Genomic DNA, 26,735 nt, shown 5'->3' with positions numbered 1-26,735 from the left:
CTCCCTTCTCTCCTCCCTCCTTCCTCTCTACTGTGACTCCTGACAGCAATAAATGATGCGGAGCCTGAGGGCGATGCTCTAGCGGGAGACCTGGGAGGATAGAGCAGGAGAGCAAAAGAAATAAAGGGGAGACAGCCTATGACCAATGGCTATTAACCAAGGACTGAGACAGGGCCCTATGACATCCGCTGACACCCACCCCCTCAACACACTTTCATTCTCCGAGGCAGAGTCATGTGTGCACAAACACTGTTGCAAAACTGACAGGCAACAACTTCCTATTTCTATTGTTTTTTTTTTTTGCATACATTTTAATCTCACAGCAACAGAAAACGGGTCGCTTTTTCAATCTGCAAACTTAAATCACAATCAAATCGTGCAATTAGTTGGAAACCTTAAAAACAGGTGGGGTGGGAAGAGAACCTTCAAAACCTTATAAGCCGCGCGAAACCCTCGCAGCCTCCTGACGAGATCGTATGCATTCGTCTGCCGCTGCAAGCAGAGCCGGGGTTATGCAAATGAGAGATGACAGTGTTATTGTGCGAGGAATATCAATGGAGTAATTACTGTTCCATGTCGGGCTATTGGCCCTCCGCTGCCGTGCCCAGCCCGCGTGCTTCATTTCTCAGCAGCCCTCTCTTGGGAGAGATGAGCGGCGTGCTCTGGAGAGCAGAGCTAATAATGGCAGCTCGGATACAGCCGAGGCTTAGACGAGCCCCGGGGTTTCTGAGCCGCAGACTGCTAAACGTTGCAGGGGTCTCGGGAGGGCCCCCCAGCAAAGATGAAATGATTAAAAAACCCCAACCTTCCTGACTGACAAGCTGACCGACCACCTATATGACTCTTATATGACTTATATGACTTATATGACTTATATGACTTATATGACTTATATGACTCATATGACTCATATGACTTATATGACTCATATGACTCAGCCGTGCCGGTCTGACCCGGCACGGCTCGATTCAGCCGTAGCAGCGGCTGACCTTTGCTGGACGTTTGCCGAGGACGATTCTTGGCACGGGGAAGTCGGAAAAAGAGGAGCGATAATGGCAGAAAGGATGAAATATGGGAACAATTGACTTTTAAGGATTTGCAAATCAAAAGGAAAGAAAGAAAAGTCATGGAGGTAAACGTAGAAACCAGTCGGAGAACCTGTTCGTACTCTGCTACACTGTCGGTGTCAGCGTAAGATCACAGCCTTTAGCTTCTTTTGGCAGGAGTCCAGAGAGCAAGCCACTCTGGCATGTAAAGTGTCATTAAATTTAAAGCTCAAATTTGCTGGGGTGTTTAACAAAGCACACCTCTCAACGCGTGCAAGCGGCGACTGCCTGTAATGTGTCAACTTTATCATTTTTTTAAATGTAAGGAATTGTCTAATAAATAAAAATGCTGAGGGGGCCACAAGTTCACCCGATAGAGGGAAGGCGAGGCGAAAGGGAAAACTTCAAAGAGCGAGGGACGGCGCGGAGCCCGGAGCGGCGAATTAACATACCAAGCAGCAAGAATGCTTCTCCCACACACCTTCAAAAATCAGCTGCCTAATCGCTTGTTCTTCACTGCAATTCTGCTTTGCAATAACATCTGATTCCAAAGGAATTATCAGTTAAAATGTATCTGAAGAAAGATTATACGTTTGTTTAAGGAGCGGTAAGGTCCGTCTTTAGCCCTGGATGTCTGACCATGCGATCTGTGGCGCTCCAATCAAAAGTGCTGCAATGCCCTGCCACACCAGGAGGTGGTAATGCCGTTAATATACGGCCGTCAAAACTTCCAGGAATAAATCCAAAGTAGGTCTCGGGCAGCACGATGCCAATTTCTCTTCTAAAGCCACAGCAGCTCATATTTCCTTTGACATGGTTTATTTGTTCCTTGTTGTCATTAAAGTCCAGATCCTAACGATTGAAGTGCCAGCCTACAGTTTGGACCCTTGGTGAACAGCAAGTGCTCTGCTGTGCCTTTTGCACTCGGTTTTAAAAGTACACCAACAAGTCTTGCTTTTTGGACTTGGTTTATTCTTTCCTTCCTGTCATTAAAAGTCCAGATCCCAACGATTAAAGCACAAGCGTACAATTCGTACACTTGTTGAACAGCGAGTGCTTTGTTTAGCCTTTTGCACTTGGTTTTAAAATTACATCCAAATCTTTACTGCTCCAACACACAAAATAATCTTCTTTCACTCAACGACCCGATAAAATCTTGTAATGCCCTAAAACTACAATCGTCCGCTCCTAATATCTGTGCCGTAATCTTGGGTGTTGCGCATACACGACAGGAGCCGGGTGAGTAAGGAGGCTCATGTGCTGCACTTGCACCTTCACACCATTCATTTCCAGGTCAGGTGCACCTCTCGCCATGTCCAGACACCTCATACATCTTGCAGGCAAGGACTGGCTTATCTCCATACTTATCTCCACAGCAATAATTCCAACTTAAAGCTCTCTAGCCGCGAGCAAATGAATGGGCAGGGCGGGAACTGCATGGCCCTGATGGTGCTCCATAGCCCTCCTCGAAGCAAACGTCAACCGAACATGTCAACTAGCAATGCGGAGGAAGCTCAGAGATTAGTCTCTGGTTTTAAAACGAAAGCATATGAAAATGAAAAACAAAAACAATTGTGCCACTCAATCTTTGATTTGATGGATAAATCTGCCTTGATTGAAATCTGTAAGCATGAGGGAGGAATTCAAAGACGAGTGGGGGGGGGGTCGGGGGGGGTGATATTTCTGAACGTATCCAAATAAATCAGTCAACCCAATCTGCCTTGTCCTGCCAACAAGCACCAGAACGGGTCCCAAGCTGAATCACACAATGCTGTTGTCTGATGGCAAAATAAGACGGAGTGGCTGCTGAGCACATCCACCCACAAACCGAGAAATTCACTGCAAATGGAAAAAGTCAGACAGAGTTTTCAGTCAATCAGCGTCTCGGACAATAGTAGAAAACACAGCAATGTTGAGAGGCAAAAAGAAAAAAGAAAAAAGAAAGAACCCATTATTTATTTGGGGTGTGACATTTTCGGCGGTTTACTCTTGCCTTTGCTTGTATTGTCCTTTTAACTCAGCTCGCCTGCTGTTTGGGACTTTTTCGCAGCAGTAAAGAACGACGTAGCAGACATTTGCCTTCCCCAGAGCTGGGTTCTAGCAGCCATAAATTCCTCTATGACTAACTGGCTGTTTTGTTTATCATGCCTGTGTCTTTGCTTAATTTCCCTTCAACAAAGCTTTGATCCGGCTAACTTTGTGGATCCTCACCATAAACACTTACCTCCCAAGGACATTTTTATTGCCCCGCGGCTCGATGCCAGGCATATGCACGGAAGTACAGAGCAACAGATAAAGTTGCCAGTTACCAGTGAGGGCAAGGAGGACAACAGACGACATGACTACAATCTCATAAAGGCTCTCCATCAACCATAGATTTGTATGTTTGGGAACAAAAGGTCTTTTTTTAACATCTGTTTTGTTTATTTTTAATAACCCCGTAACTGTCAAGAGGACAGTGGTGTCCTCATGGATCCATTGACTTACATGTAAGTCTTTTGAGGGCGACACCTATGGGATTTTAAACCCGGAATCCAAAGTCAAACTACAAGAAATTGTCGTCTTCTGGCTTGAAATCATTTTACATCGTTGGAATATTTTATCTGATTGTTGCAACAACAAATATAAATGATAAATTGCAATACATTTATATCTAAATAGCACTATGAAGCTGCAGATTTAGTCTGATGCGATTAAATTGCGCTTTGGGTTTCACATTCTGTATCCATGTCTGACATCCATTTGATATAAGACAGTCCAGTCCTATGACAGAGTAAGGAACCAAAACTGGGTGACATCTTAAGCAGTCTCTGATTACATCAGCATTGGGTAAGCCTCCACCTGTTTCAGATCATTTGTGTAATCGTATGTTTTTGTTCCCATTATGAAAAGCAAACGGTGACAGTTAACAGACACGATACAACAACATGTTACAAGAATACCATGGCTGGTTAACTGTTTGCTGCTAGCAATGCTAAAGTTGCTATTTGCGTTAGAGCTAACCTAAAGGTAAAGTTCTTTTTTTTTTTTAAGTTGTCTCAATCTGGAATGTAGTTTGAAGCGGCTGCTCAAAATCTAAAATGTTTGAATATAAAATGTTATGTTTGTAAAACTTATTGTCTAAGGTTGTAAGGAGCTCTTGTTGCACAATGTCTGACAATGGAAAAAAAACACCACAATGTTTCTCGACCAATTAAAGTCTCACAAAGCACTGGATGGTTGTTGCATAATCTTAGCTGTTATTAGGGAATTTTGAATATAAAGGTGAGTTGTTGAAGCTTAATGTCCTGTGTCTATGAATGAGACTTAGACAGGAAGCTAACTTGTCTTTGAGCTGTTGTTCAGTTTTGAGATGGAGTTGGAAAAAAAAAACAATTGTTCAAGAACATTTGGTTGCAAGAACCCTGCACCTTTTTTTTGTTTGTTCTGTGGCAGCATTTTGAATAACTAACAGAAAATGAAAACAAGTGACAGCCAACATAGAAGATACAAATGATATGTTAGAAAAGGGGCATTTGGCCAACTGAGGGGTGCAAGTGGCTCTTTGGGCCTTCCTCAATAGTTCTTAACACCTTCTGCAAAAATGATGAGCAATGTTTTCCAATGGTCTCCAGCCAAGATGGATTGAACTACAATGAGGCTGAAATAAGAGCTATTAATCCCACAACGGATGGCATTAACTCACTTTCAGTTTCGACAGGAAGAGGAGTTTCACTGTGTGATTATGTGACACCATGTCAACAAAGAGAAGTCATTAACGGAAGTTGGCATCTGTCCAAGGCGACTGTCGCATTGGAGAGAAAACTTCCTTCTGATACGCCCTTCATAAAATTTTCACATTAAAATGGCAATTAAAGTACCAGTAACATCATTTTAGATCTATTTTTATGTCATAAGAACTTCCTATAGCATATGGATACAATAATGCATCCATCCTCTTTTTGGAAAAGTTTAGTTTTTCTTACTCAAAACCTAAAAATAGAAACAAAATTATAGTTCTTTGAAAAAATTACCACAAATTTCCAATTAAAGCTATTTATCAAAAATCATGTATTTTTTTTAAATCATGCAACTAGATAGAACAGGGTTATGCAACCTTTGCAACCAAAACCATGTTTACTGTCAACTCGCCTACATAAAGCTAGTCAAGAGCCACAAATGTTCCACGATCTTTTGATAAAAGACAATTTGTAGCTTCTGATAAATATACATGATGGGAAACGTGTTGCCATTTTTAAAGAACCACCATTGTACTTCTATTTTTAATGCCTAAAATAAAGAAAATCATAAAACTCTTACAAGGAAAAGATGGATATTTTTTGGGGGGGATGTCAATTTTAACATTATTAAAAATTCATATTTTAAAATAGACAATCTAATCTATTAGAAACTCAGTGTAATTATTCCATGAAAAACAGAAAACCTGCAGAAAAGAAGCTGTAGATGTTTCTTTGTCACTTTTATCATTATTACAATAAATGCCCCAAATATTGTGATAAGATTATAAGACAACATTGCTCACCGCTAATATATATATATATATATATATATATATATATAGAGAGAGAGAGAGAGAGAGAGAGAGGTATATTTAAAAGCGTTAGCTGTTTATCATTTTACCCAAACTAAAAGTGGTCTAAAGAGCCACTTGTGGCTCCAGAACTGCAGGTTGCAGACCTCTGAGCTCGGCTGGACTGGAGTTCAAAATGACTCAGATTGTAAAGTTTGCAGACCTCTAGACTAACCATTAGCCTCTACAACAACCTGAAGTTTTTATCTACTTCAGAGTTTCCTATCAGATCTTAATTTTGGTCAGTCTTGCGGTCGTTGAATCACCTAGGCAATTTTTCTTTGAAGCAAAACAGAAAGAAGTTCTTGATTTGTTGATGTCCAGCATATAATAAAAAACTATTCTATGCGCCTTATAATGCGGTGTGCCTTATATATGAAAAAAGTTTTAAAATAGGCCATTCATTGAAGGTGCGCCTTATAATCTGGTACCCATTAGACCGTCCAACTACAACAGATTACAAAAACTCCAATCAAAAAAAAGGAACCAGCAACAGTTGGAAGGCGAGATACGAACGATTTGTAAGCTTTTCAATGTTGTCGTGATCAGCTAACCGCTGGCAGCTAACATTATTAAAATTGGCTTCTGCATCAGAGCTACCTACTGGCATTAAATAAAGGGGGCATACACAGTTTTCAAGGCATCAGGACTGCTTTCATGTCTGGATCAAAAAAAGAACCACAGACAAAAAAAATGAATAATTTGCATATGCTGCGAGAATGACTGGTTAAACATGAGCTGCTAACAACTCTGAACCTGGCAGCTATTCAGGGCTTCTTTTCAGCACTAAACTAAAGGGACATTTCCCATATTTTTAATTGGGCTAAGCTGCAGTTTGCACCTTTTGTTCAAAATCTAACTTATTTAGAATGGCTGAAGCTGACTGTGACAAAATTAATAAGAATGTCACAAGACAAAAACATTCTTTCTACGACAATTTAAGATCAATTTCTGAAAAACATAAAATGTTTTTTTTTAAGGTTTTCTCAGCATTCAGGACTCATCGCACCTGTAACAAATCATGCAGCACTGATTTAACATTGTCTGAAACACAGTTTGGGATATCTAAAAATTTGAATTAGCCTCATTCATCAAGTTTGTGCACACACACACAAGTAAATGTAAAATATACAGCGTATTGTCTCGTCAGCTGGGTATGTCGTCACACCCAAACTGTTGTGGAAGACCAAAGGTTTTATTTTTGGAAATTGCTCTCAGCGCGAAAGCTCGCATTCACGCTCAGAAGCTTTACATGTCTGGGCATACATGCAAACACACAAACCACCCATGAGCACCGAGCCGTTGGCACCGACCTCTCTCTGAGCAGGAGACCGCAGGAATTGTTTATCACTGCAGATCAGGGTGACTAATCAAAAGCAGGCTGTTTCTTCTTGAACCTGTGCAAGGCTGAGATGTTTCCTCATCCCACACTGAGACACTTATGTGCCACGGCATGACCTCCATCCCCCAACTCCTCCTCCCCCTTCGGTATCTTGTCAACCTATAGGCCACAACATTACACCCATGAGGGACACTCTACAAAAGACTTCAAACCTCCTCGCTCTAGGGTAGCAGAATGTGGGAAACCAAGCTTTACTCAAGACAAATGTTCCCTTTTGTTCTGGTTTATTTATCCAACCCTTAATCTTAATAATTAACAGATAATGCATGTTTTTTTCCCCTCCACGCTGTTCTCTCAACCATGAGTTCATACTTAAGCATATCAAGGAATAATTATAGTAAATTAAAAAAAAAAGAAAAGAGCAACTATAGAAGTAGGAATTAAATTTGATTACCAAGCAAAGTAAGAATTTCCATTAGCATTTGCCAAAGTCCCATTAAATGTTATGGGTACATCGAGGCCCACAGAGCATGTTGGTCAGCACAGTGGGAATATGACATCTTAACACTGTGCAGGGCCTCGTCCTGGACCATGCAGGCGGCTTCAAAAGAACATAACCTTCAAGAAAAACAGTCTGTTGGCCTAAACCGCGCAGGGAAAGCACCTCTCACACAAAGAGATAAATGCTGAACTGATTTACCCTGAGGGGGAGCACAATGCTTGATGTATTAGGGTTAGTTACCAAACATTTCTATGATATGAAGCAACACACAAAGCTGAACCCAATTTCCAGACAGAAAGAGGCTGACCTGTGCAGAGATGACAATCACACAAAGCCTGGGCAGAAGGACGTTTCAAAGCCTTCTCGGATGCTTGTCAGCACACTTTATTACTTCCTTAAAATATAACTGGAAAAGAAGAACGGTTTAGCAAAAGAAAACTCTTTAAGGGCTCCGGGTGTAAATCTCTTTTAATGCCACTGATCCCAGAAATCTCCTCCCTACCGTTCCCTCATTACGCATCGTCTTGGAGAAGCAACCTTTTTCCTCCACGTTCTTAAACACTGCAACAACTAGAAGTGGTTGTCCAAAGTCGTAACCGTGCGAGCTCGTGTCTGCCAAGAGTCTGTCGCTTGCACTTAGATTTTTCTTCCCCCCGTCTCGTTCTGTGGATGCTGGTTGGAAGAAGTTGTATTGCACAGCCGCTGTTATGACATACAGAGGCATGTTGTGGAAGCCTAAATTCGATATGGCTATTCTGACTTAAAAAAAAGAAAAAGAAAAAAAAACATTTCATAGCGTACTCTGAAGGCCAATAGAGGACAATCAGACACGTCCGATGAAGGATTTGTAAATCTGATGAATGAAGATATTTCTTTTGCCTCTCTGGATTTTCTTACACTAAGCATAACTTTTTGACTGCGGTCCCTGAAAGTCCTCAATCTCTTGCCCTCGGTTGGGTTAGTTCCTGGTGGGATGTTTTTGCGCCGAGAGGCCACCTCTCTTTCTTATCTTCCTGTCATCTCTGTGGGACGGCAGGGCACGACTCCGTCTCTGGCTCCAGAACCGCAGGCTTCCCCCTGGACACCAAACCACTGCTCCACACTGGATGTAGTCTTTGAGAGGCTGGTTGTTTAGGGTGTGTCAGAGCTTATTAGCAGCAAAATGTGTGAAAAAAGCAGAGCTGGGTAAAGCCGTATTTGAAAAAAAAAGGGGTTTTATGGGCTCTTTTACTCGTCTGGAGCGCCAGCGGAGTGGGGTTTCCCACATAAAGCGGGGCAGGCGGACAGAACTTTCAGACAGTAACAAATAATGATGAGAAGGTTAAGTTGAAGACTAACCAGACAAAACGTTTGCGTTTATGATTTGTTAAACCTCATGCTGCTGATACTTGATGCTGGATAAGATATATGATGTGCATGAAAATTCTTACAGACCTTCTCATCAGCCATTAGTTTTAGGTGGAAGTCGGTGTATGTGTGTCTGAATATCATATTTCTCCAGCCCCCCTTCCCTGAGATAGGCTTCCAGGCTTTGAGTCAACGAAACTCACACAACTCTGTAATATGGACTCTGTGATTACCTTTAACAAGTTGTTTTCTAAATATGCTGACATAAAATAGTTTTCAACACTTAAAAAAACAAAACTATATTTAACAGTTAACGGCTCAAAACGCTAAAATGACCTTTGCTTTTTGTCCGTCAAACTTAAATAGACCTGTTTCGAGCCATTTTCCAGTGTTCTTATTCAACTTATAAAATCTATCTCAGATCCTTCCAGGTCTTAAAACAGTCACATAGTGTTCCTTTTATTTGGTGAGTCTTACGGATATTTCTTGTGCTTTATCGTCCCCTCTCAACTTCAAACATCGCCTGTTTTAAAAAAAAAAAAAAAAAGCCGTGTAACTCTTCTTGATAGCGCTTTATATAAATTATTATTTTGAGTAAACACCGCAGTGCTCTGTTGTGCTTACAGGTTTTGCTTCTACAAGTAAATGCTAATGTAATGCAAATGTGAGTTTAGCGTTTGCTGCAGTTTGCAATATTTACATGTAAATGCATGTTAATATGCAATATCTTTAATCTGTGTCCTTAATAATACTTGGTATTCTATGGCCCTGCAGTTTCAACATAAAAAAAAGTTTGAAAAAAAAGAGAAAAAAAGCTCAGGTATTTTTTTCAACACAGATGCTGGGTTTATGCTCTTCAAAGAGAAATTTAGCAGTTTCAACCCAACACTGGATGCAAAATTGTGTTTTTTTGTTTTTTTGTTGTTGTTGGATTAGGAAACAAACTACTGTGTCAAAAAAAACTTTACCAAACCTCTTTCACACACTGAAATTAGAAATGTCATGAAATAAGACGGTATTAATGTCATTGGGTCGTATTAATGATATTAGTTCACACCAGAGACAAAAAAATAGCCTTTCACCAACACAGTACATAGCCAAATGTAATTGTTTTTCAATATAAATCTTATCTGCTATGAGCTAGCACAGGGGGGTGCTATTGTAAGCATGGTCGCCTAGTGAGGCATTTCTGGGTGAAATGAACATGTTCTCCTTGTTAATGCATGGAGAACACGCATTAACATGGAGAACATGTTCATTTCACCCAGTAGACTTAACTTCAGACATTTGTCACCTTTACTCACTAACATTCATCAAACCCATCGCCCTGCTGTGTTATGTTGTGGCTGGATTGGTCCATGTTTGATCCAGGACTGGTTCAGCAGTATGACCCAAATGTAATTGTTTACATGCACAAAGCTGTATGAGAGCTACATGTTTAGGATTGGGAGATTGGAAATCTTGAACTTCCTCAATTCATATTTTTGCAGATAATACATAAAACAAAGATCTTATCTTGATTGTGAACGGAACAGAAGAGATGATTGTAGATTTCAAGAGAAACAGGATTAGGTCAAATACAGTTCCCATTACAGGAGAGGAGGTGAAGGTGGAGAAGCAGAACAAATATGTCAGTGTTCACCCGGAAAACAGGGCTGGAGATTCAGCAATCAATCAGTCTGCAAGAAGGAACAGATCAGACTTCACTTGTTGAGGAAGCTTAGGTCCAACAAGATGCTGCAGATCAGCTGTAATATCTGCTGTAATTTCTTCTACCATCATGTGTTGGGATGGCAACATCAGAGCTAACAACTTAAAAAGACTAAATAACCTGACAGTTGGTTCTGTTCTGGAAACTACAGAACCGCTGGAAATGATGATAAAAACAAAGGTTTTTCTTAAAATCCAGAAAATAACAGACAACCTTGAACATCCTCTGTATGAGAATGCTATACAACAGTTTCCTCAGTCAGAGCCTTCTCCAGATTGCTGTAACACAGTCTGCTACAGGAGAAGCTCCGTGCCCACAGTCATCAGCATCTACAACAACTCTTTGAAGAGAATTGTATAATATAAGTTACAACAACCACAAATTTCACCTTGAGACAAAAAGTGTCTTTGAATTGAACTGAACTGAAAACAGAGATGCTGATCAGATTCTGCCGTATTACATCAGCAGATTGACTTTTACTGCCTCTAGTTGCTTCTTAATCTGACTTCTTAATTAGAGTGCTCTAATTTGAATTTGGTCTAAATTTGATATGAATATAATCTGATATAAATTGAACCTGTTTGTCTTGCAAAGCTTTTCAAGATGACATCTGGTATAAAATGATGCCACGTAAGTAAATTGAACCGAGTACATTTTATGGGATCTTGAAGCTACGTTGGACATTAATTACAGTTTAAGAGATTTATTAATTATTTACTTTCTCAAGACTGATTTTTTTTTTTTGTCATTTTATAGCCTATATGTCTACAGAGCACTTGCGAGCTACTCAAGACAAATGTTCCCTTTTGTTGGTTTGGCAACGTTTACGCGCCTGTGTTGTCTGCCACTAAACGATGACCCTCATTTGCCCACAAGACAAGGTAATAATTACTGGAACGCTCTCAAGCTCAAGATATTGCAAAGACTGAAAACAAGAGCAAGAGAACATTACTTAGAAATTGTGGTGAGACCAAGGGCTGTAATAAAAATCATGAATGACAGCGTGTGTGTAGATAGTCCCTTACATGGACATACTTGTGGGCAACAAGAAAAACACTCGGCATACTGAGGCACTGAACCTGCATGAAGCTTGGAGAATGTTAATAAGGATTATGGTTAATGTATTTATAATAGTTGCCACAGAGGCTAAGTGTGTTCTGCCACCATTTCTGAAAGAAGAACGAGAAGAAGAAGAAAAAAAAGGCAGAGTCCTCTGCCAAGCAACACTAATCTCCACCCTTAGCTTTGGAGAAAAGATGTCTTTTTTTGTCACATTTAACAGCTTGAATAAATAGGAACCAGCGAGAGCAAGCAGATAAAAGGTTCTGTCACTGCTGGGCAGAGTGAGCCAGTAAGTGCTGTAATACGTTTCTGAACACGAAGAGACGCCGAAGCCAGAGAGCGTGCCGTGACCCCTCCAACCTCGGCCCCGCTTCGCCTGGCTTCTGGTTTGTGTAAGCGGCATCCAGCTGAAAGCTACCAGAGGCCTTCGTGTGTGTATGTGATGTTTCCAAGGAGAGATGGACCAATTAATCTGATTATAGTCGCAAATCCTCCGACATATGTAGGGCCTGTCTGGAGCCATGTGCCGTGCAGATGTGCGCTCGCATGTGTGCGTGAGCATTTATGTACCTGTGTTTTGGCGGACGAGATTTCACGGACGTAGCGAAAGGTACGGCTCCAACGTCAAAGGGAACAGAGATCAGAATCTTGGCAGGAGCTCCACAACCAGCAACATTTGCAGATCACCACATGTGGCATTTGTAAACATTTATCAATCTAATAAATGGAAGGTTGTCTTTTTTTTAATAACGAAAAAAACAAAACAAAACAGCATTCTTAGCAGCCAGCGGCTGCTAAGGATCTAGAACTGTATGCAAATCCACACTCGGGGTGAGCGACTGCTTCTCGGAAGTCGTAACGCAGCAGTTCAAAGCACCTGAAATGAAATACGGGGTGAAATAGTAAACCGTCTGTCAAGTCTTTCGCAGTCTGTTTAAAAGCACAACACTTAAACAGACCCTTTTCATTGGCAGGGCCATGAATATGCCTATTCTAACGGGTTATCCTTTCATTCCCCTCCCGCCCCCCCCTCAAGTCAAAGATCTGACTCAGTTGCAGCTCAGCGTGTGTTTGTGTCACCGACTGCAGCCCGCTCTGAGGGGCGGGTAGGAAGTGGAACGAGGAGCTGACAGACAGAGCCTGATACTGCACTTCCACCACAGGCCAATCCCCAGCTAACCCCTGTGCTGACAGCCAGGATGTAGCACTCATCCATAGGCCACAGCCCGGCTTCTGGGGCCCAGGAAAAGGAGAGCAGGGAGAACCGGGAGAGGGCTGCTTGGCTGATGATAGAGAAAAGGGGGAGGAGGAAAGCGACGGAGGCGGCCGGTGGTTTGGGTGGCACGCACCACTTCTGTGCCTTTAGAGTCCACAGAGAGAGTGGCTGCCAGGAGCATGTCCGATGCCTGGCTGAGTGACGGAGCCACGGTCAACATGAGAACAGGCGTACGCAACCCATCCAGCTACACATAAACATACGCCAGTGCTATCATATGGAAAACAGAAAGAAATACACGGAGAGGGAATACCGAGGCCAACAACAACCAAACAGTTGACTGTATTTTCACAAGAAAAATAACACGAGTCTTCTGCTTTCACATTTCTTCTCATGCTTAAAAGTTTCGGATCACCAACGAACAATCAGATAAAGATAATCAGAGTGTATGAAGGAATTTGCGAATGATGATTTCATTTATAGTACAACAAAAGCTATACAAACTAACCTGGCCTATATAAGAAAGTTAATTGTCCTCGAAACCTTGTTTTGCCACTTGTCAATGGCAACAAATGTCATCAGATATTTGGTAAAAAAAGATAATCATTCTGTTACATCAGCCTGGAGAAGCTGTAGCCCACCAACATGTGTGCAAAATGATTTAAGTTCAGGACTTGTTGAGGATTTTCTGCTAGAGTTGAATTTGCGGTTATGTGAAGTCATCCTGGTTCTGATGCAGTAAAGCCAAACCACCATACTGCCACCCCCGTGTCTGACTACCTGTATGATGTTGCTTTTCTGAAAATGCTGTGCTTGTTATACGCCAGATTCCACAAAATCTATTTTTCCTTGTCACTCAATAGAATATTTTCTCAAATGTCTTAAGGGGTCATCAAGATATTTCTTGGCAATTGTGAAATGGACATTTGGTTTTGTTTGGGTCAAATTTTTATGTTGGAACTGCCCCGTTGAGCAATCATTGTTTAACCCGTCTTTATTGTTGAACTATGAACCCCAACCTCAAATGACAAGTAAAGACTGAAGGTTCGCCATAGGTGGATAATGACTCTCAATATGGTTCGCCAGAGACTCACAACTTTAGAAATGCCTTCATAGCCCTGGCCAGACTGATAGATGTCAAGAACTTTGTTTCTCATCTCTTGCTATAATTATTTGTCAGGCCATGATGGGATGCTTTTTGAGATAAATTCACCAAATTATTCTTTGTAAGATTAGTGATATGTAAAAGATTTCCAGATCGTAGACGCACGTCTGAGTTTTAAAACTGAACTCGCCTTTCCAAAAATGTGGCTATGAATGACATAACAAACAGAAATTACATTTTCCACAAATAAATACATTGCTTTGGCTAGCTTTTTTTTTTTATCTTGATAAATGCAATCATCATGTGAAATGTTTTTAATTTGTTTGGTTTGGGTCTGGCAAAAACAGAAGAAATCTGTTTGAGAGCAAACACTTTTCCACGACACTCTATAGATGACAAAACCTCCCGAAATACTGTTATTCAATATTTGTTCGAACAAGGGGAAATACAGACACATCCAGCTCACAGGATGAGATGACACGTGACATTGGGTTTATAAAAACAAGCTCAGATTTTAGCGATGTTTTTTGGTACAAGTCAAAATTCCTATAAAACTAAAGATTTCACGGATCACAAACTGTGCTAACGAATCTAATCAGGGTAAAACATCTCAGCCCACATTGTCTAGTCAAGACACTTTGGCATTCATAGTTTTTAGACTTTGAAGGACACATGCAGCCCAGATTAATCAGAAACTCTGAAATAGTTATTTAATTTAACAACAAGCTCTGAAGCTGGAGGTCCTTGATGCTTTTGTAACAAAGTGTTGCCAGCCAGTCTGACAATAAGTCCTCGTTAGCCGACTGCATAAACACAACAGGGCAACAACATAACAGTCAGGGAGTTAATAATATGTATTTATATGAAAATATATGATTACATGTGCGTAATCATATATTTTCAAAGTTTATGAAAATACTTAATTACAATAAAAAACCAAAATGATACACAATTTCTTTAGTAAATAGGGATTCTTTGTTTATAGATACCAAATGGAAGAAAGAAGGGACTAAATGGAAATGCGTTGGTACAAAATGTGGGTAAGACGAGGTGGAGAGGTGAACAAACCCAAAATTCGCATTAGATGGACAAAAAATATTGTCGCGTTTCAATATCGCGAGATCCCAAGCCATGAGATCTTGTTACACCCACGGCTCGGACGCGGCACCTTGAAGAACCATAGAGTGTGTAAATGACGCCGTCTGAACCGGTGCTCAGTGGAGTGATGAATGCTGGAGGCTCAGAGGCCAGCGGTGAGCCCGGCTGCATGCTGAGAGACGGCTCTGCGTAGAGCCAGAGATGTTCTTCCAGCTGGGATCCCAACGCCGCGATAGAGCTCCAGTGTCAGAGCGCAACTCCGGCCTGAGGCTGGGACAGCCTCAGGCCCCCCCCCACCGCCGCCAGTGAGGTTACGCCTTTGGGGCCAGTCTTCGAGCTGACATTCTCCCCCCAGAAGGTGGGGGGTACAGGAGGCTCAGTTAACCCCACCCACACAGAGAAGGAGGCAGCAGCAACAAGACTGATTGAAGTTACCTCGTGCCACATTTTCTCCTTTTACCAGCTAAGCTTCAGTTTGCATCAAACATCAGCTTATTATTGACGTTTTTAGTTCAAAAGGGATTTTCAGTGACGCCGTGCTTTAGGCTGGAGGGTTGGGGGGGGGGAGGACTTTGATAAATAGAGGAAAAGGCTTGGCCTTCACCTGCAGCAACCCATTTTTCTTATCAAGGCAAAAGTATAGATTTTTCTATTCAGACAGCTCTATGAAATTACATATAGACAGAGGGAAAAAAAACATCTACGTTTTTATCCCCTTATCCATCCTCTTCATAGACACCAGATCATTTTGCAGCGTTCGGGAGACGTGGAAATTCCCAAGAAGACGTATTGCTGCAGCTTTCTGGGAAATATTAATATCCAGCCTGCAGAGGAAAGGTAAAGAGAAGAGGAGAGGGGGAGCTGCAGAGGGGTGGGGTATACAGACGTTCGGTATCGTACCTGATGTAAAAAATAAAATAAAATAAACACCTCCTCTATTGCCATTGCTGCAAATCTTTCACCCCCTCTGACGGGGGACGTCTGTTTCCCGGGGGGCATCGAGGGTGGTGGTGCCTGGATGGGAGGGCTGGGAGTCCAGAGAGGACTGTCATCTCGGCACACACCTCCCTGTCATCGCTGCTGCACTGCAGATCCTCCACATCTGCCTCGCCTTACGCAGCACGGACCCCGGCTCTCAACCAAAGCCCCCGTCGTCTCTGCCGCCCTCCCTACGCTCCCTCCCACGTCTCCACTCCCCCATCAGGATCATCCAAATATTTCCCCTCACTGCTTTTTGAAGCTTCCATGGGTCACGGGACCTCATGCACAAATCACGCTGGCTTGCCGTGGGGGGGCCGGTCAGAGAGGACAGGAGGGAGTCAGGCGCGCAGAAATCCAATCTGCACTGTTTTCGTAAGTTTTTTTTTTTTTTTTCCCTTGCCAAGGCAGCCATCGCCAATCAGCAGCTGGTTCTAAACAGCGAGTTTTAGGGGAGCTCCCGCTGCACTGATGCCGCTCCTGGCAGCTGATCCCAAACATATTCCCAGGACGCGCTAAGGGGAAGGGGTGGTGAGTAAATTCAGAGAGCCTGACAGCCTGCAGTGGTTTAACATGGGGGTTAGCCCCAAATACATAGCTCTGGGTTTATGTTGATGGATGGATAACCAGATCCACTTCATTGTTTGCAATAAAACATAGATGTTGACACCACATTTGCTTTGGTGCTGAATTATGATGTAGCAAGTGAAAGAAATTAGGGAAGCCACCAGATTCTGTCAGTGCAACGTCAAACACTTCACTTTGACATGAAAGGACATCAGTGGAAGTATTATATATTTAGTTAAGAAGGCACTGGGCGGTTGGAGGTATTACAAGATTATAGTTTCAAATATTGTCCATAGTGTTTAAAAAGAAATGTTAAACTGTAAGAACGATATGGCAGAAAAAGTGGCAGAGAGCTTGACAGAGTCGTGTAGTTCTGCCCCTCCTCCAATGGCTGCTGCCCACTGCTAGTCAGCTGGCTGAAAGAAGGCTACTGCACTATTCCCTTACTCAACACAGATCCGTCTGCTGAAAACATTTTCCGTAGTTAAGTTTCTGTGGAAACTGAAGGAATCTCTGTTTAAGTTAAAAGGGAAAGCAACAAGCATTACTTTCCCGTCTGAATAATAAGTATTCAGACCCTTCTAGCATCTTTTTCTGATGCTACTGCAAACTTTTAGAGTCATCCCAAAGCAATCACAGATCACCTAGCCTGTGATTGCTATTGTAGCATCATGATATGACCGCCCTCCTTCCATTGTAAACACACTGCAAAGGAATTGTGCTTGGACAAGATCGATTTAGATCACTAACGCAGAGTGTATACAAGAAAATATCAAAATAAATATGTTGTGCCATAGCCTCTTAAGCAAACTAATAAGTTAGAAGAGAAGCCAGACACAAAACTGAAAAATAATTGACAAAGAATTGAATTTGCACTTCGGAACATATCTAGGATATTCCTTATTAACTTTTTATATCTCCCACAGCATCAGTCGTCTCTGCTAGAGGTGCTATTACAATTACATGCACTTTGCAAATTAAGTAAATTAGGTGAAGATGTCATTTACCAACTTTTGGGGACTTTTAGGACAGCCAATAGCTAGCTTCCTTACTGAGAACCTGGGAAAAGTGGCAATGCCATATTAACCAGCACTTATTAATACAATAGATGAAATAACATTATTTAATCTGTCATAATAAATATGTTATACTGCTTTTGTAGCAACAGAAATGCTTGCTGTGTTTCTGTTTTAATATCAGCTAATATATTTTACTTTTAGAAAAAAAAACCTGCTAAATAGTGATACTTTGAAAAGTTATCCATTTCATTCTTATGCATAAAGGTGAGTAATAAGGTCACTCACTTAATAAATAAAAAACCCCGTCTAAACAGAGAAGATTTCAGACCCGGGACAGACAGAGCAGCCCCCTTCCGCACCCTGCACCGGTCGCCCGCTGACCCCCACCGGCTCATGGTGAGCAGAGATGCCGGGCCGGGAATCTGCAAGTGCGGGTTAAAGTAATCACATTGGTCTCACTGCATCCGATCTGCAGTCTAACAGACTTCCAAACAGTTGAATGAGTAAATAAAGTGCCCCAGGGGACTCCCGCTGGAGCTGGATTACCAGGAGGGGTACACGCACAAAAGGGGCCGAAGCCCCACAACCCGGTGGTGAGCCGCAGACAAAGGCCTCTCGTTGGACCTCGACCAGGGAAGCGGCAAATTTTATTAATCTCATCCTAGACCGAGCCCCTTATTGCTGCAACACCCGTAGCTGGTTGACTGTGAACAGGTACACACACCGTGGAATGACCCTGTGTGAGCAGTTCCCCCCAAATATGAGAAGAGACTGTCTGCACCCTGAGATGGTTTAACATTTAAACACCCCACGTTGTAGGTGCTAGGAAAACATGAGCGACTGTTGCCGTTGGAGGGCTTCGGACCACATAGGACGGCTCTCATGCTCACTTGGCTGTGGAGGCCAGGTCTAGAGGCGACTAAGGGCCGCGACATTCTGCGGCCCCAACCCACCCTGGGCCCCATTCTTTCCCTCTTTCTGGGTCTGACATAAATAAAAGGATTAGGAGCCCCCGTTTCCGTCAGAGCCCTCTATTCAAGACAAAGCTTCTGACCGGCTTACTGTCACACTTAATGATAAAAGTGCAAATCTCTGTCAGTCACTTTGGGCAGGAATACCAGCATTTGGAGGCTAATCTGATTTGATGAAGATTAAAGGATTTTTTTCCCTGTTGTTGTTTTTTCAAAGAGAGAAAGAAAGAAATGACGTATTTGTGCAAAAAGAAAAAAAAAAACTGCAGCAAGCCAGCAGCTAAATCTGACACGCAGCGACGAGGATGAGACGCGTCTTCCTGCTTCCAATGCGAGGCGGTGGAAAAGAGCTGAATTTTGAGACAAAGAAAGGAGAGGAAGCGAGTGTGCATGCATACGGGAGCGTGCCCACACCCTCACTAAAACCTGGGCTGAGTGTAGACAAACACTCTGCTCTGCCCATTCGCATGCACAGCTAGAATGTGTGGCGTGAGTGCGAGAGTAAGCCTTGGGCACACAACAGTCTGAACGCAGCACTTGCCACCGCCGTGCCAGTCCCCTCTTGTGTATCTGTGAAAAGCCTACGTGTTGGAAAAACATTCCAGAGGGGGGATCACATATACACAGTTGGGGCCAGGAGCCGCACCACGAGCCAGCAGCAGAGGCCCCTTCTCAATTTCTCATGCGCGTTCGATCGGGCTGCACCGAAAGAAACAAGTGGGGGCTCATTCCAGACGGCGCAGGCGAGACAAACAGATCAGAAATATCGCCAGGAACAAAACTGCAAACGTGCGGGAATAAATTAGCCAGCCGAAGAAGCGACGCTCTGATTGAATAATTTCACGGCGGCAAAAGCAACGCGCCCGAATTTGAGTGTAATTTAAACTGAAAAAAAAAAAAAAAAAAAAAAAAAAAACATTTGCTGAGTATGAGTATTATCCCTCAACTGGTTTGCTTTGAAAAAAGACTATTATAGGATTTCACAGATTTGGCCAAAAAAATCTAATTTGTAAATTGCATTTAATGACTTGCGGTTGCCCTGTTTTTTTGTTATGAAGAGCCGTCATGCTGGGAAAATAAACCTGAAGGCCTTAGGATTTCGGAGCCAGTAATAAAAATAAAAAATAAAAAAAATCACTGCTTTGCCGAGCCGAGGGCTTTTCTTTCTCCCTCCGTCTCGTTCTCTCCCTCTCTCCGTCTCTCTCTGCCGTTGCTGATCAGCGTTCCCGGTTGACTGACGTGTCCCACTGGCTGCCTAACAGCCGGCTTTAGGAGATGAGGTTAAATTGTGGCTACCAACAAATTGCATGCTTGAGTTCCTCTGCAGCCCTCCGCTATCATGCAGTGTAATGTGAGCACACCGGGCAGATCCTTCTCCTCCGCTGCACAACAGCTCCCCCCGCCACCACACAAAGCCACAGAGAACCTCTTTCCACATCCCTAGCCACCGGCCTGGCCTTCTAAAGTGGTGGTGGGCATTACCGTGGCTTCCCGTGGTGTCCTGAGAGGCGCTCACAGTTTCAAACCGCTCTCTCTTCGCTCCCCCTGCGACGTCTTGGCATGCGCACCCTAGTACCCAGTCGTTACCACTGAAACACACAGTAGGAGAACTGTGTCTGTGCACAAAAAAGACGTCTTAATCGAATCACCTCGGTGTCTTATTTTATGATCCATTTGTGGCATCAAAAATACCACTGGATCCAGAAACGTGGCAGACCGTTTCCGTTCAATAAAAGCAGCTGCTGAAGCGTTTCGCTCAAATGCGACGAGGCTTTGAGTGTTGCACCTTGCTGAAGAAGAGTTCATAGATTAACTTTTTCCACATTTTGTCACATTACAACCTGATGTTACGATATATTCGATAGCAATTTTAAAGTGATGGACCAACATTAAGTGGTGCCTGGTTGTGCTCGTAAAAACTGCCTTTCCGAAACAATTACGGCTAAGAGACGTTCGGGCAATCAGCCCGTTTTTCTCCGTTTCTTAAAAGAGCTCCAACTCATTCGCACTGCATGGGATCGTTCAAGAATCTTTCCGCAGAGTCGCCTTCAGAATTAGTTCAGAACTTTGACTAGACCATTCTGGCACATGCATATCCTTTGATCCGAACCGTGCTACGTTGAAGCTCTGGCTGCAAGTTCTGCATTGCGATGGAAGTTGACCGTTCACTCCAATGTCAAGAACTGGCCTTTGTTCGGCTTCATCCATGTTCTCTTAATCTCAGGCTAGTTTTTCCTGTCCCTGCTGAGGGATTAACCCCCAAGCATAATGCTGCTAACACCTTGTTATACTTCAACACAGCGGTTCGTTCAGGGTTATTTGTGGTGTAAGGAAGAGCTGCGGATCTTTACAGTAGTCCAGTGTCTCTTGGCTGCTTTGTTTATCATTTATCGTGAAAATAACTTCATACTTCTACCCACTCATTCCAACGTGTAAATATACTTTACTGCTGCTCTTCTTGTTGTTTTGATTGCTTTTGTTTTAAACTGATTTTGTTTGTATATAACTTTGCTTATTCTTTCATCACACTACGTTCAATAAAGTCAAACTCAAAATCAAAAATTTCTTGTCACGCTAAGAATGCTGATTTGTCATTGTCATGATTAATTTCTGTTTTTGATGTTAAAATGATAATAAAAAACAAACAAGGTCGGTAATGTTACTTTTGCTGTTTTCACCACTTTTTGTTCCACGAAAGTATTAATAGGTTTCCGTAAATTGTTAATTTGTGCATTTTAGTGATGTGAATCGTATTTTTAAGTGGCGTCTTGAAGAAGCCTAAATCAAATGGAAATGTTTTCAAAAATGATATTTGTGTTTATGGTGCCATTCCAAGCAGTCACAGCCATACAGTTACATAAAAAAATAAGAAACAAATAGTTTTTCAATCTTTATCGGACCACAAAATATCACGATAAAAATCACAAAATCCATATCGCCCTCCCCTAATCCCATATTATTAGTGGGTGGTGGACAGAAAAGTCCTTTGTCAGAAAACTGACAAAATGACTAAAACTAAAACTTGTAATATTGTTTCGTAAGCTAACCTGCTTTAAAGCTTCTCCACAGCTTTCTCCTCGGCCTGTCTGCCGTGTTCGTCATGATGCTGTTTGCCCACCGATGGTCCCTAACAAACCTCAGATGCCTTCACAGCATAGTCTATACCACACACAGCTGAACTCTATTTACTAATTAGGCACTTCTGAAGAAAACCAAACACTGAAGTCCATGACAAAGCGACAGCAAGTTCAATGGGTGTGAATACTTTTTGCAAGGCGCTTAGAGAAAGAATGAATATTGCCTTAAAAATTCCGCTTTTGGAAAGCAGATGGAGGAGAGAGAGAGAGAGAAAAAAAAATTGGGAACCCAAGCTGATGTTGCAGCGATGCAAATATATACACACCCCAACAGGTCTTTAATGGCTCTTAATGTGTCGGGAGGGAGGAGGGTGTGGGGGGGGGCATGGTTAGCAAGCCGTGAGATGACAGATGATGCATCCTAGTGCGCTGCTGGGACAGGCCGAGCCGTGTTGACATAAAACCCAATACTTCCTTACTGGAGAACGGGGCCAGCTTCAGCCCGCTCCTCGCCGAGCCACTATAAAAAGCAAGCCGAAGCAATATCATCTGCCTTTGTGTTTCCAATGTGAGATTTATATCTCTGCAGAGGTCTTGATTTATTTGCCCAAGAACAGGAGGGTAAAAACACCTCTTTATCGTGTTTCTTTTTCTTTTAAAAGGGAGATTTAAAGGTAGAAGAAGGAGGGAAAAGACAAAAGGCAGAGCTAAACGTGAGAAGATCTTCCTGGAAAGGAAGCTCCACACTCGGCAGGTTGAGGAGCATCTTTAATTAAGCGTAAAACTCCTCAGCTGAGTTTACAACCACAACGCCGACTGTGTTTTTTTTTTTTTTTCTTGCTTTTTATTCTTAGCTTGCATACAAGTGCTCTAGCAGCGTCGGGCGACGCAGGAGTGTCCTGGAGTGAGTAAAACACCACACACACTACACACACACACATTAGGCGAGCCAACACAGAAACCAAGCCGTCAGCATCTATCCTGCACATACAGACACACACTTTACACACACACACACATTCTGCGGCAGTGTCCCGAGCACGGCTAATTAAAAAACAACAATTTCACAGGAGGGCACTGCAAACTGTTCTGAAAAAAAAAAAAAAAGCACCTCTCAGCACACCGGGGGGATCCTGCACAAAACACCGGGAGGTGAGACAGGTTCTGGGAGCGCCGCTTTTTTTTTTTTTTTTTTTTTATGGCTTCATCACTGCTGTGTTTTCCTACTGCTCACACTGCCGTGACCTGGATTTTTTGTGTTTGTTTGTTTGTTTGTTTGTTTGTTTGTTTGTTTGTTTGTTTGTTTGTTTTTTGCTTACAGCATGGGAGCTTGAAGAAAAATCTGCTTATTGAACGTTTTTGAATGAACAATAAATAAAAACATTTAAGATGTGCTCCCACTGGAGTACAGTCAAACTGATAGTACTTATGGAAAAATTGAGTAAGAAATAATAAGAAGAACAAAACAATATAGTGTAAAATATAGTTGCTAAATGTTATGTTTTGCAGGTAGAGCCTGTGGCACTTTCTAACAAGGCAGTCCATTAGAGAGGGGTGTTGTCCAACACTCGGGTCGAGTGAAAGGCCCTTATTACGTGCCTCCCTTCAAAGCATCTGCTTGGTTAGACGAAAAAAAGAAAAATCCCTGTGGGGTGTATTTGTGTGTGTGTGTATGTGAGGGGTGGAAGATCTCCCTCTTTCTAATGATGTATAATTGACCTCCCAAACACCAGGGCACAACAAACTCTCCCGGAATGGTGTAATTCCACTCTGCCTTTTACATACCGCTCGTCTCGTTCGAGCTTGTTCCTCCTCTACGGCTACGGCTGTCAACCGGCTGACAGCCTCAGCTACTAGCCTTTCATGCTCGGCCTCGCATTTTCCCACAAGATTCTGCTCCACGATTCTCCGCGCAGATATTCTGACGCGCATTTTAACTGAGCGGCTGTACTTCTGCACGTTTCGGACGTGTCGGATCCTGCTCTCGCACGGAAATTACATTTTGTTTTGTTTTTTCTAGATAAAAAAACAAAATCAAGGGCAACAAGAAAAAAAAGGGAGAAAAGGGAGTAATGCAAACCAATCTTGTTACAATATTGTAGCGAGATAGGGAGCGAGATATTTTTAAGCTTGGGTTTGTTTTATGCTGAATAACGTAGAACACAATTGTTTTCCCCTCTTCTGCACTTAAACCTGTTAAAAAGGTGCAAAATAAAAAAAAAGAAAGAAGGGGGCCCACTTGCCAATGCCTTGATTTATTATAGCTAGTGAGCGCTGATTACGGGGCATGAATCAGTTGCTGTAGGAATGTAATTAGGCACAAAGTCCTCTGTAAGGGGTTGGAGCTCTCTTCACAGCCCAAAGCAGTTTGTGGGCTGACAAATGCATCTTAAATGGCTGTCATAAAAGTCAAAAAGGTGCCAATTACATCTTTAAGTATCGCATCAGCGAAAATGAAATAAACATGGGAAAAAAAAAAAAAAGATGATATACCTGTGCTGGTGTGAGAGAGCGACCTGGCAGCTGTTTTTATGTCTGGGAGGGGTTGGAAGAACAAAAAAAAAGGGAGAAGATCTTGAAGATGCAATGAATATTATAGCATGCGGGAGAGCCGGATGGTGTGCTTGGCTGAGCTTGCTCACAGCATTCAAAGCAGCAAACCGGGAAATAATAGTTAGGGATACAGACAGACACTTTTATTCCAAATGTGATTTCTAAAGAGCATAAGAGTCAAAAAAATTTATAGAAAGATGAATATTTAGAAGCAATTCTAGCATTTGTATTTCTGTCAGTTTTTGTTTTTTTTGCAAATGACCAAACTTCAAATGGGAACAGAACGCCGCAACAAGTATGGGAGAGAAAGAGAGAGATCCTTCTGTCTCAGCTTCCAGCCACCTCTAGGCCGTGACGCCGTGACTCTGGTATCCCCGGGTTACTGCTCTGAATTTTTTTTTTTTTTTTTTTTCCATTGTTACCGGCCGACTACACCGCCGTCCCAGAGCGGGGTGAATGCCACGCATGGCAATAGATGTAACTCTTTGTCGCTTTGCAAGGTGTCTAGCAGAGAGCCATAATGTCCCGGTAATGGAAGGAGAATTGCTCAAAAGGGCCGGACACAAAAAGCTGGAAATTTGGTGACAAGCATGAAAAGCGCTCATGCAATGAGAAACACTGGGGCACCCCGGGGTCTGCACAGGCCGGGGAGCGGCCCTGCTGCACTTATGGCCACTGCATTTCTTTAAGTCTGTCAGATAATTTAATCAAGCCGCTAATTCCATCAGCCTTATGAGGAATGTTAAAATATATATGTATATTTGTATTTTTTTTTATTATTATTATTTTCAGGAAATACCAATTTAGTTTACATTATTACCTCTTCCTGGAATAGGTTTAAATTAGAAGGTAGCACTGAGTTTTTGTTGTGTTGTTTTTTTTTAATAGATATTAATACATCTTACAATAATCATCGTGCTGACTTTAATTTAAACTAATATTTTGAAATAGTACTAATAGTAATAAACATTTTTGCATGTGTGTAGTAATAATAATAATAATAATAATAATAATAATAATTAATAATAGTTTTATATTATTATTATTATTATTATTATTATTATTATTAATGTGTAATTTTTGCATTAAAAACAATTCCATGCTTTTAAAACTTTTTTATTTGCGTACATGTGTGCATTATTCGCACATGCGCAAATTGCGCGAATCTAAATCGGTACAGGTGTTCTTAAACAGGCACGTTTCTCTTCGGCGGAACTCGAATATTCGCACGGAATATTCCTCAGCTCCATTAAAATACATACAATAAAATGATTTATGTGTAAATAACAAATATATAAATGTGTGATCAAATAAAAATGTATTACATGTTTACAAATAACGGCGTAAACAGAAAATAACAAGCAGAATATATAACAACTAAAAGTAATAGGATATGGCATTAGGTCGCCATAATCAAATAAGGGAAAGAAATTTTAATATTAAAGGCATATCAGCGCTAAATGATTTACAGAGCGAACCTAATATGGACTGATGGAGAAATAAATCTAAGAGCGCTGTGGGCTCGCAGAAACATACGGAGAGTGTTTTCCATCTTTGGTATTATTTAAAAAGGGGCTCTGAGGTTGACGGGGAAACGCCACATCATTCAACCCGAAAACAAGCGTCAGGGAGCGGAATAAAAACCGACTTTTTACGCCTCCGGATTTTCGGACTCGAGCGGGATCCAGCCGCAATTTTAAACGCCGCATATGGTGCAGAGGCGACTATGGAAACACCGTGGGTTACTGGGACGGTTAATCGACATGCACAACTGCTCCATGCCTAAATTGAATCAAGACATATCACGTGGATTTAAGACGTTGCTGTTTTACTTACAACGATAATAATAATATTGATGATATTCTTGTAACTTTATTATCAACTGCCCTCAGATGCGTGAGACCCGCTGAGGGGCCTTCAGTCCAGCCAAAAGCCATTTTCTGTAGAATCACTGCACACCCACTCAACAACGCAAAGAAATCTATATATATATAAAAAAAAGAAAAAAGAAAGCGGAGGAAAAATTGAAAAAAAAGAGAGAAGAACAAAACAAAAGAAAAGAAAAGAAAAATCTTCCACCTCCTCGGACATTGTGCTTACTGTTGGTAGTCGTGTTTGCAGTAAAGTTTCCTTTCTCTGAAGTAACAGCTGGTGGTGAGGGGCTGTTGACACACGGTGCACTGCAAACACTCTTCGTGCCATGAGGAGTCGTTGACCCTCATCAGGAAGCGGTCGGAGATGGGCCGCTGGCAGCCCTCACACACGGATCTGTGGTGACACTCGGAGCCTGGAGGAACAGAGAGAAGGCCTGAGTCAAGGTCTGCAGCGCCTGATCACACGGGAAGCACGACGCGTTCAGATTAATAAAACAATATACATGTGATAAACATTTTATTATTATTATTATTATTATTATTATTATTATTATTGTTGTTGTATTCCATTAGGCCTGGGATAATTACCGCCTTAAAAATCATGCGCACTAAAATAGAATAAGGACTAAACTCGCCATCATTCCCTCCATCTGCTTGCACAAACCTCCCTCCTTTTTTCTTTTTTTTTTTTTTTTTT

At 42.0% G+C, this 26,735-nt stretch overlaps 1 protein-coding gene across 1 annotated transcript in view; it reads right to left on the bottom strand.

The window, feature by feature from the left end:
- Nucleotides 1-26,735, bottom strand: part of lmx1bb (LIM homeobox transcription factor 1, beta b) — a 71,064-nt gene that overhangs the window by 37,046 nt on the left and 7,283 nt on the right. The window contains exon 2 of the mRNA XM_008419277.2: nucleotides 26,265-26,451. Coding sequence (XP_008417499.1) covers nucleotides 26,265-26,451 — 187 coding nt within the window. The remainder of the gene's footprint in view (nucleotides 1-26,264; nucleotides 26,452-26,735) is intronic.

The sequence above is a fragment of the Poecilia reticulata genome, linkage group LG9 (genome assembly GCF_000633615.1).
Source record: "Poecilia reticulata strain Guanapo linkage group LG9, Guppy_female_1.0+MT, whole genome shotgun sequence".
In the NCBI taxonomy this organism is placed as follows: Eukaryota; Metazoa; Chordata; class Actinopteri; order Cyprinodontiformes; family Poeciliidae; genus Poecilia; species Poecilia reticulata.
This window is presented reverse-complemented; position numbering and strand designations above follow the sequence as displayed.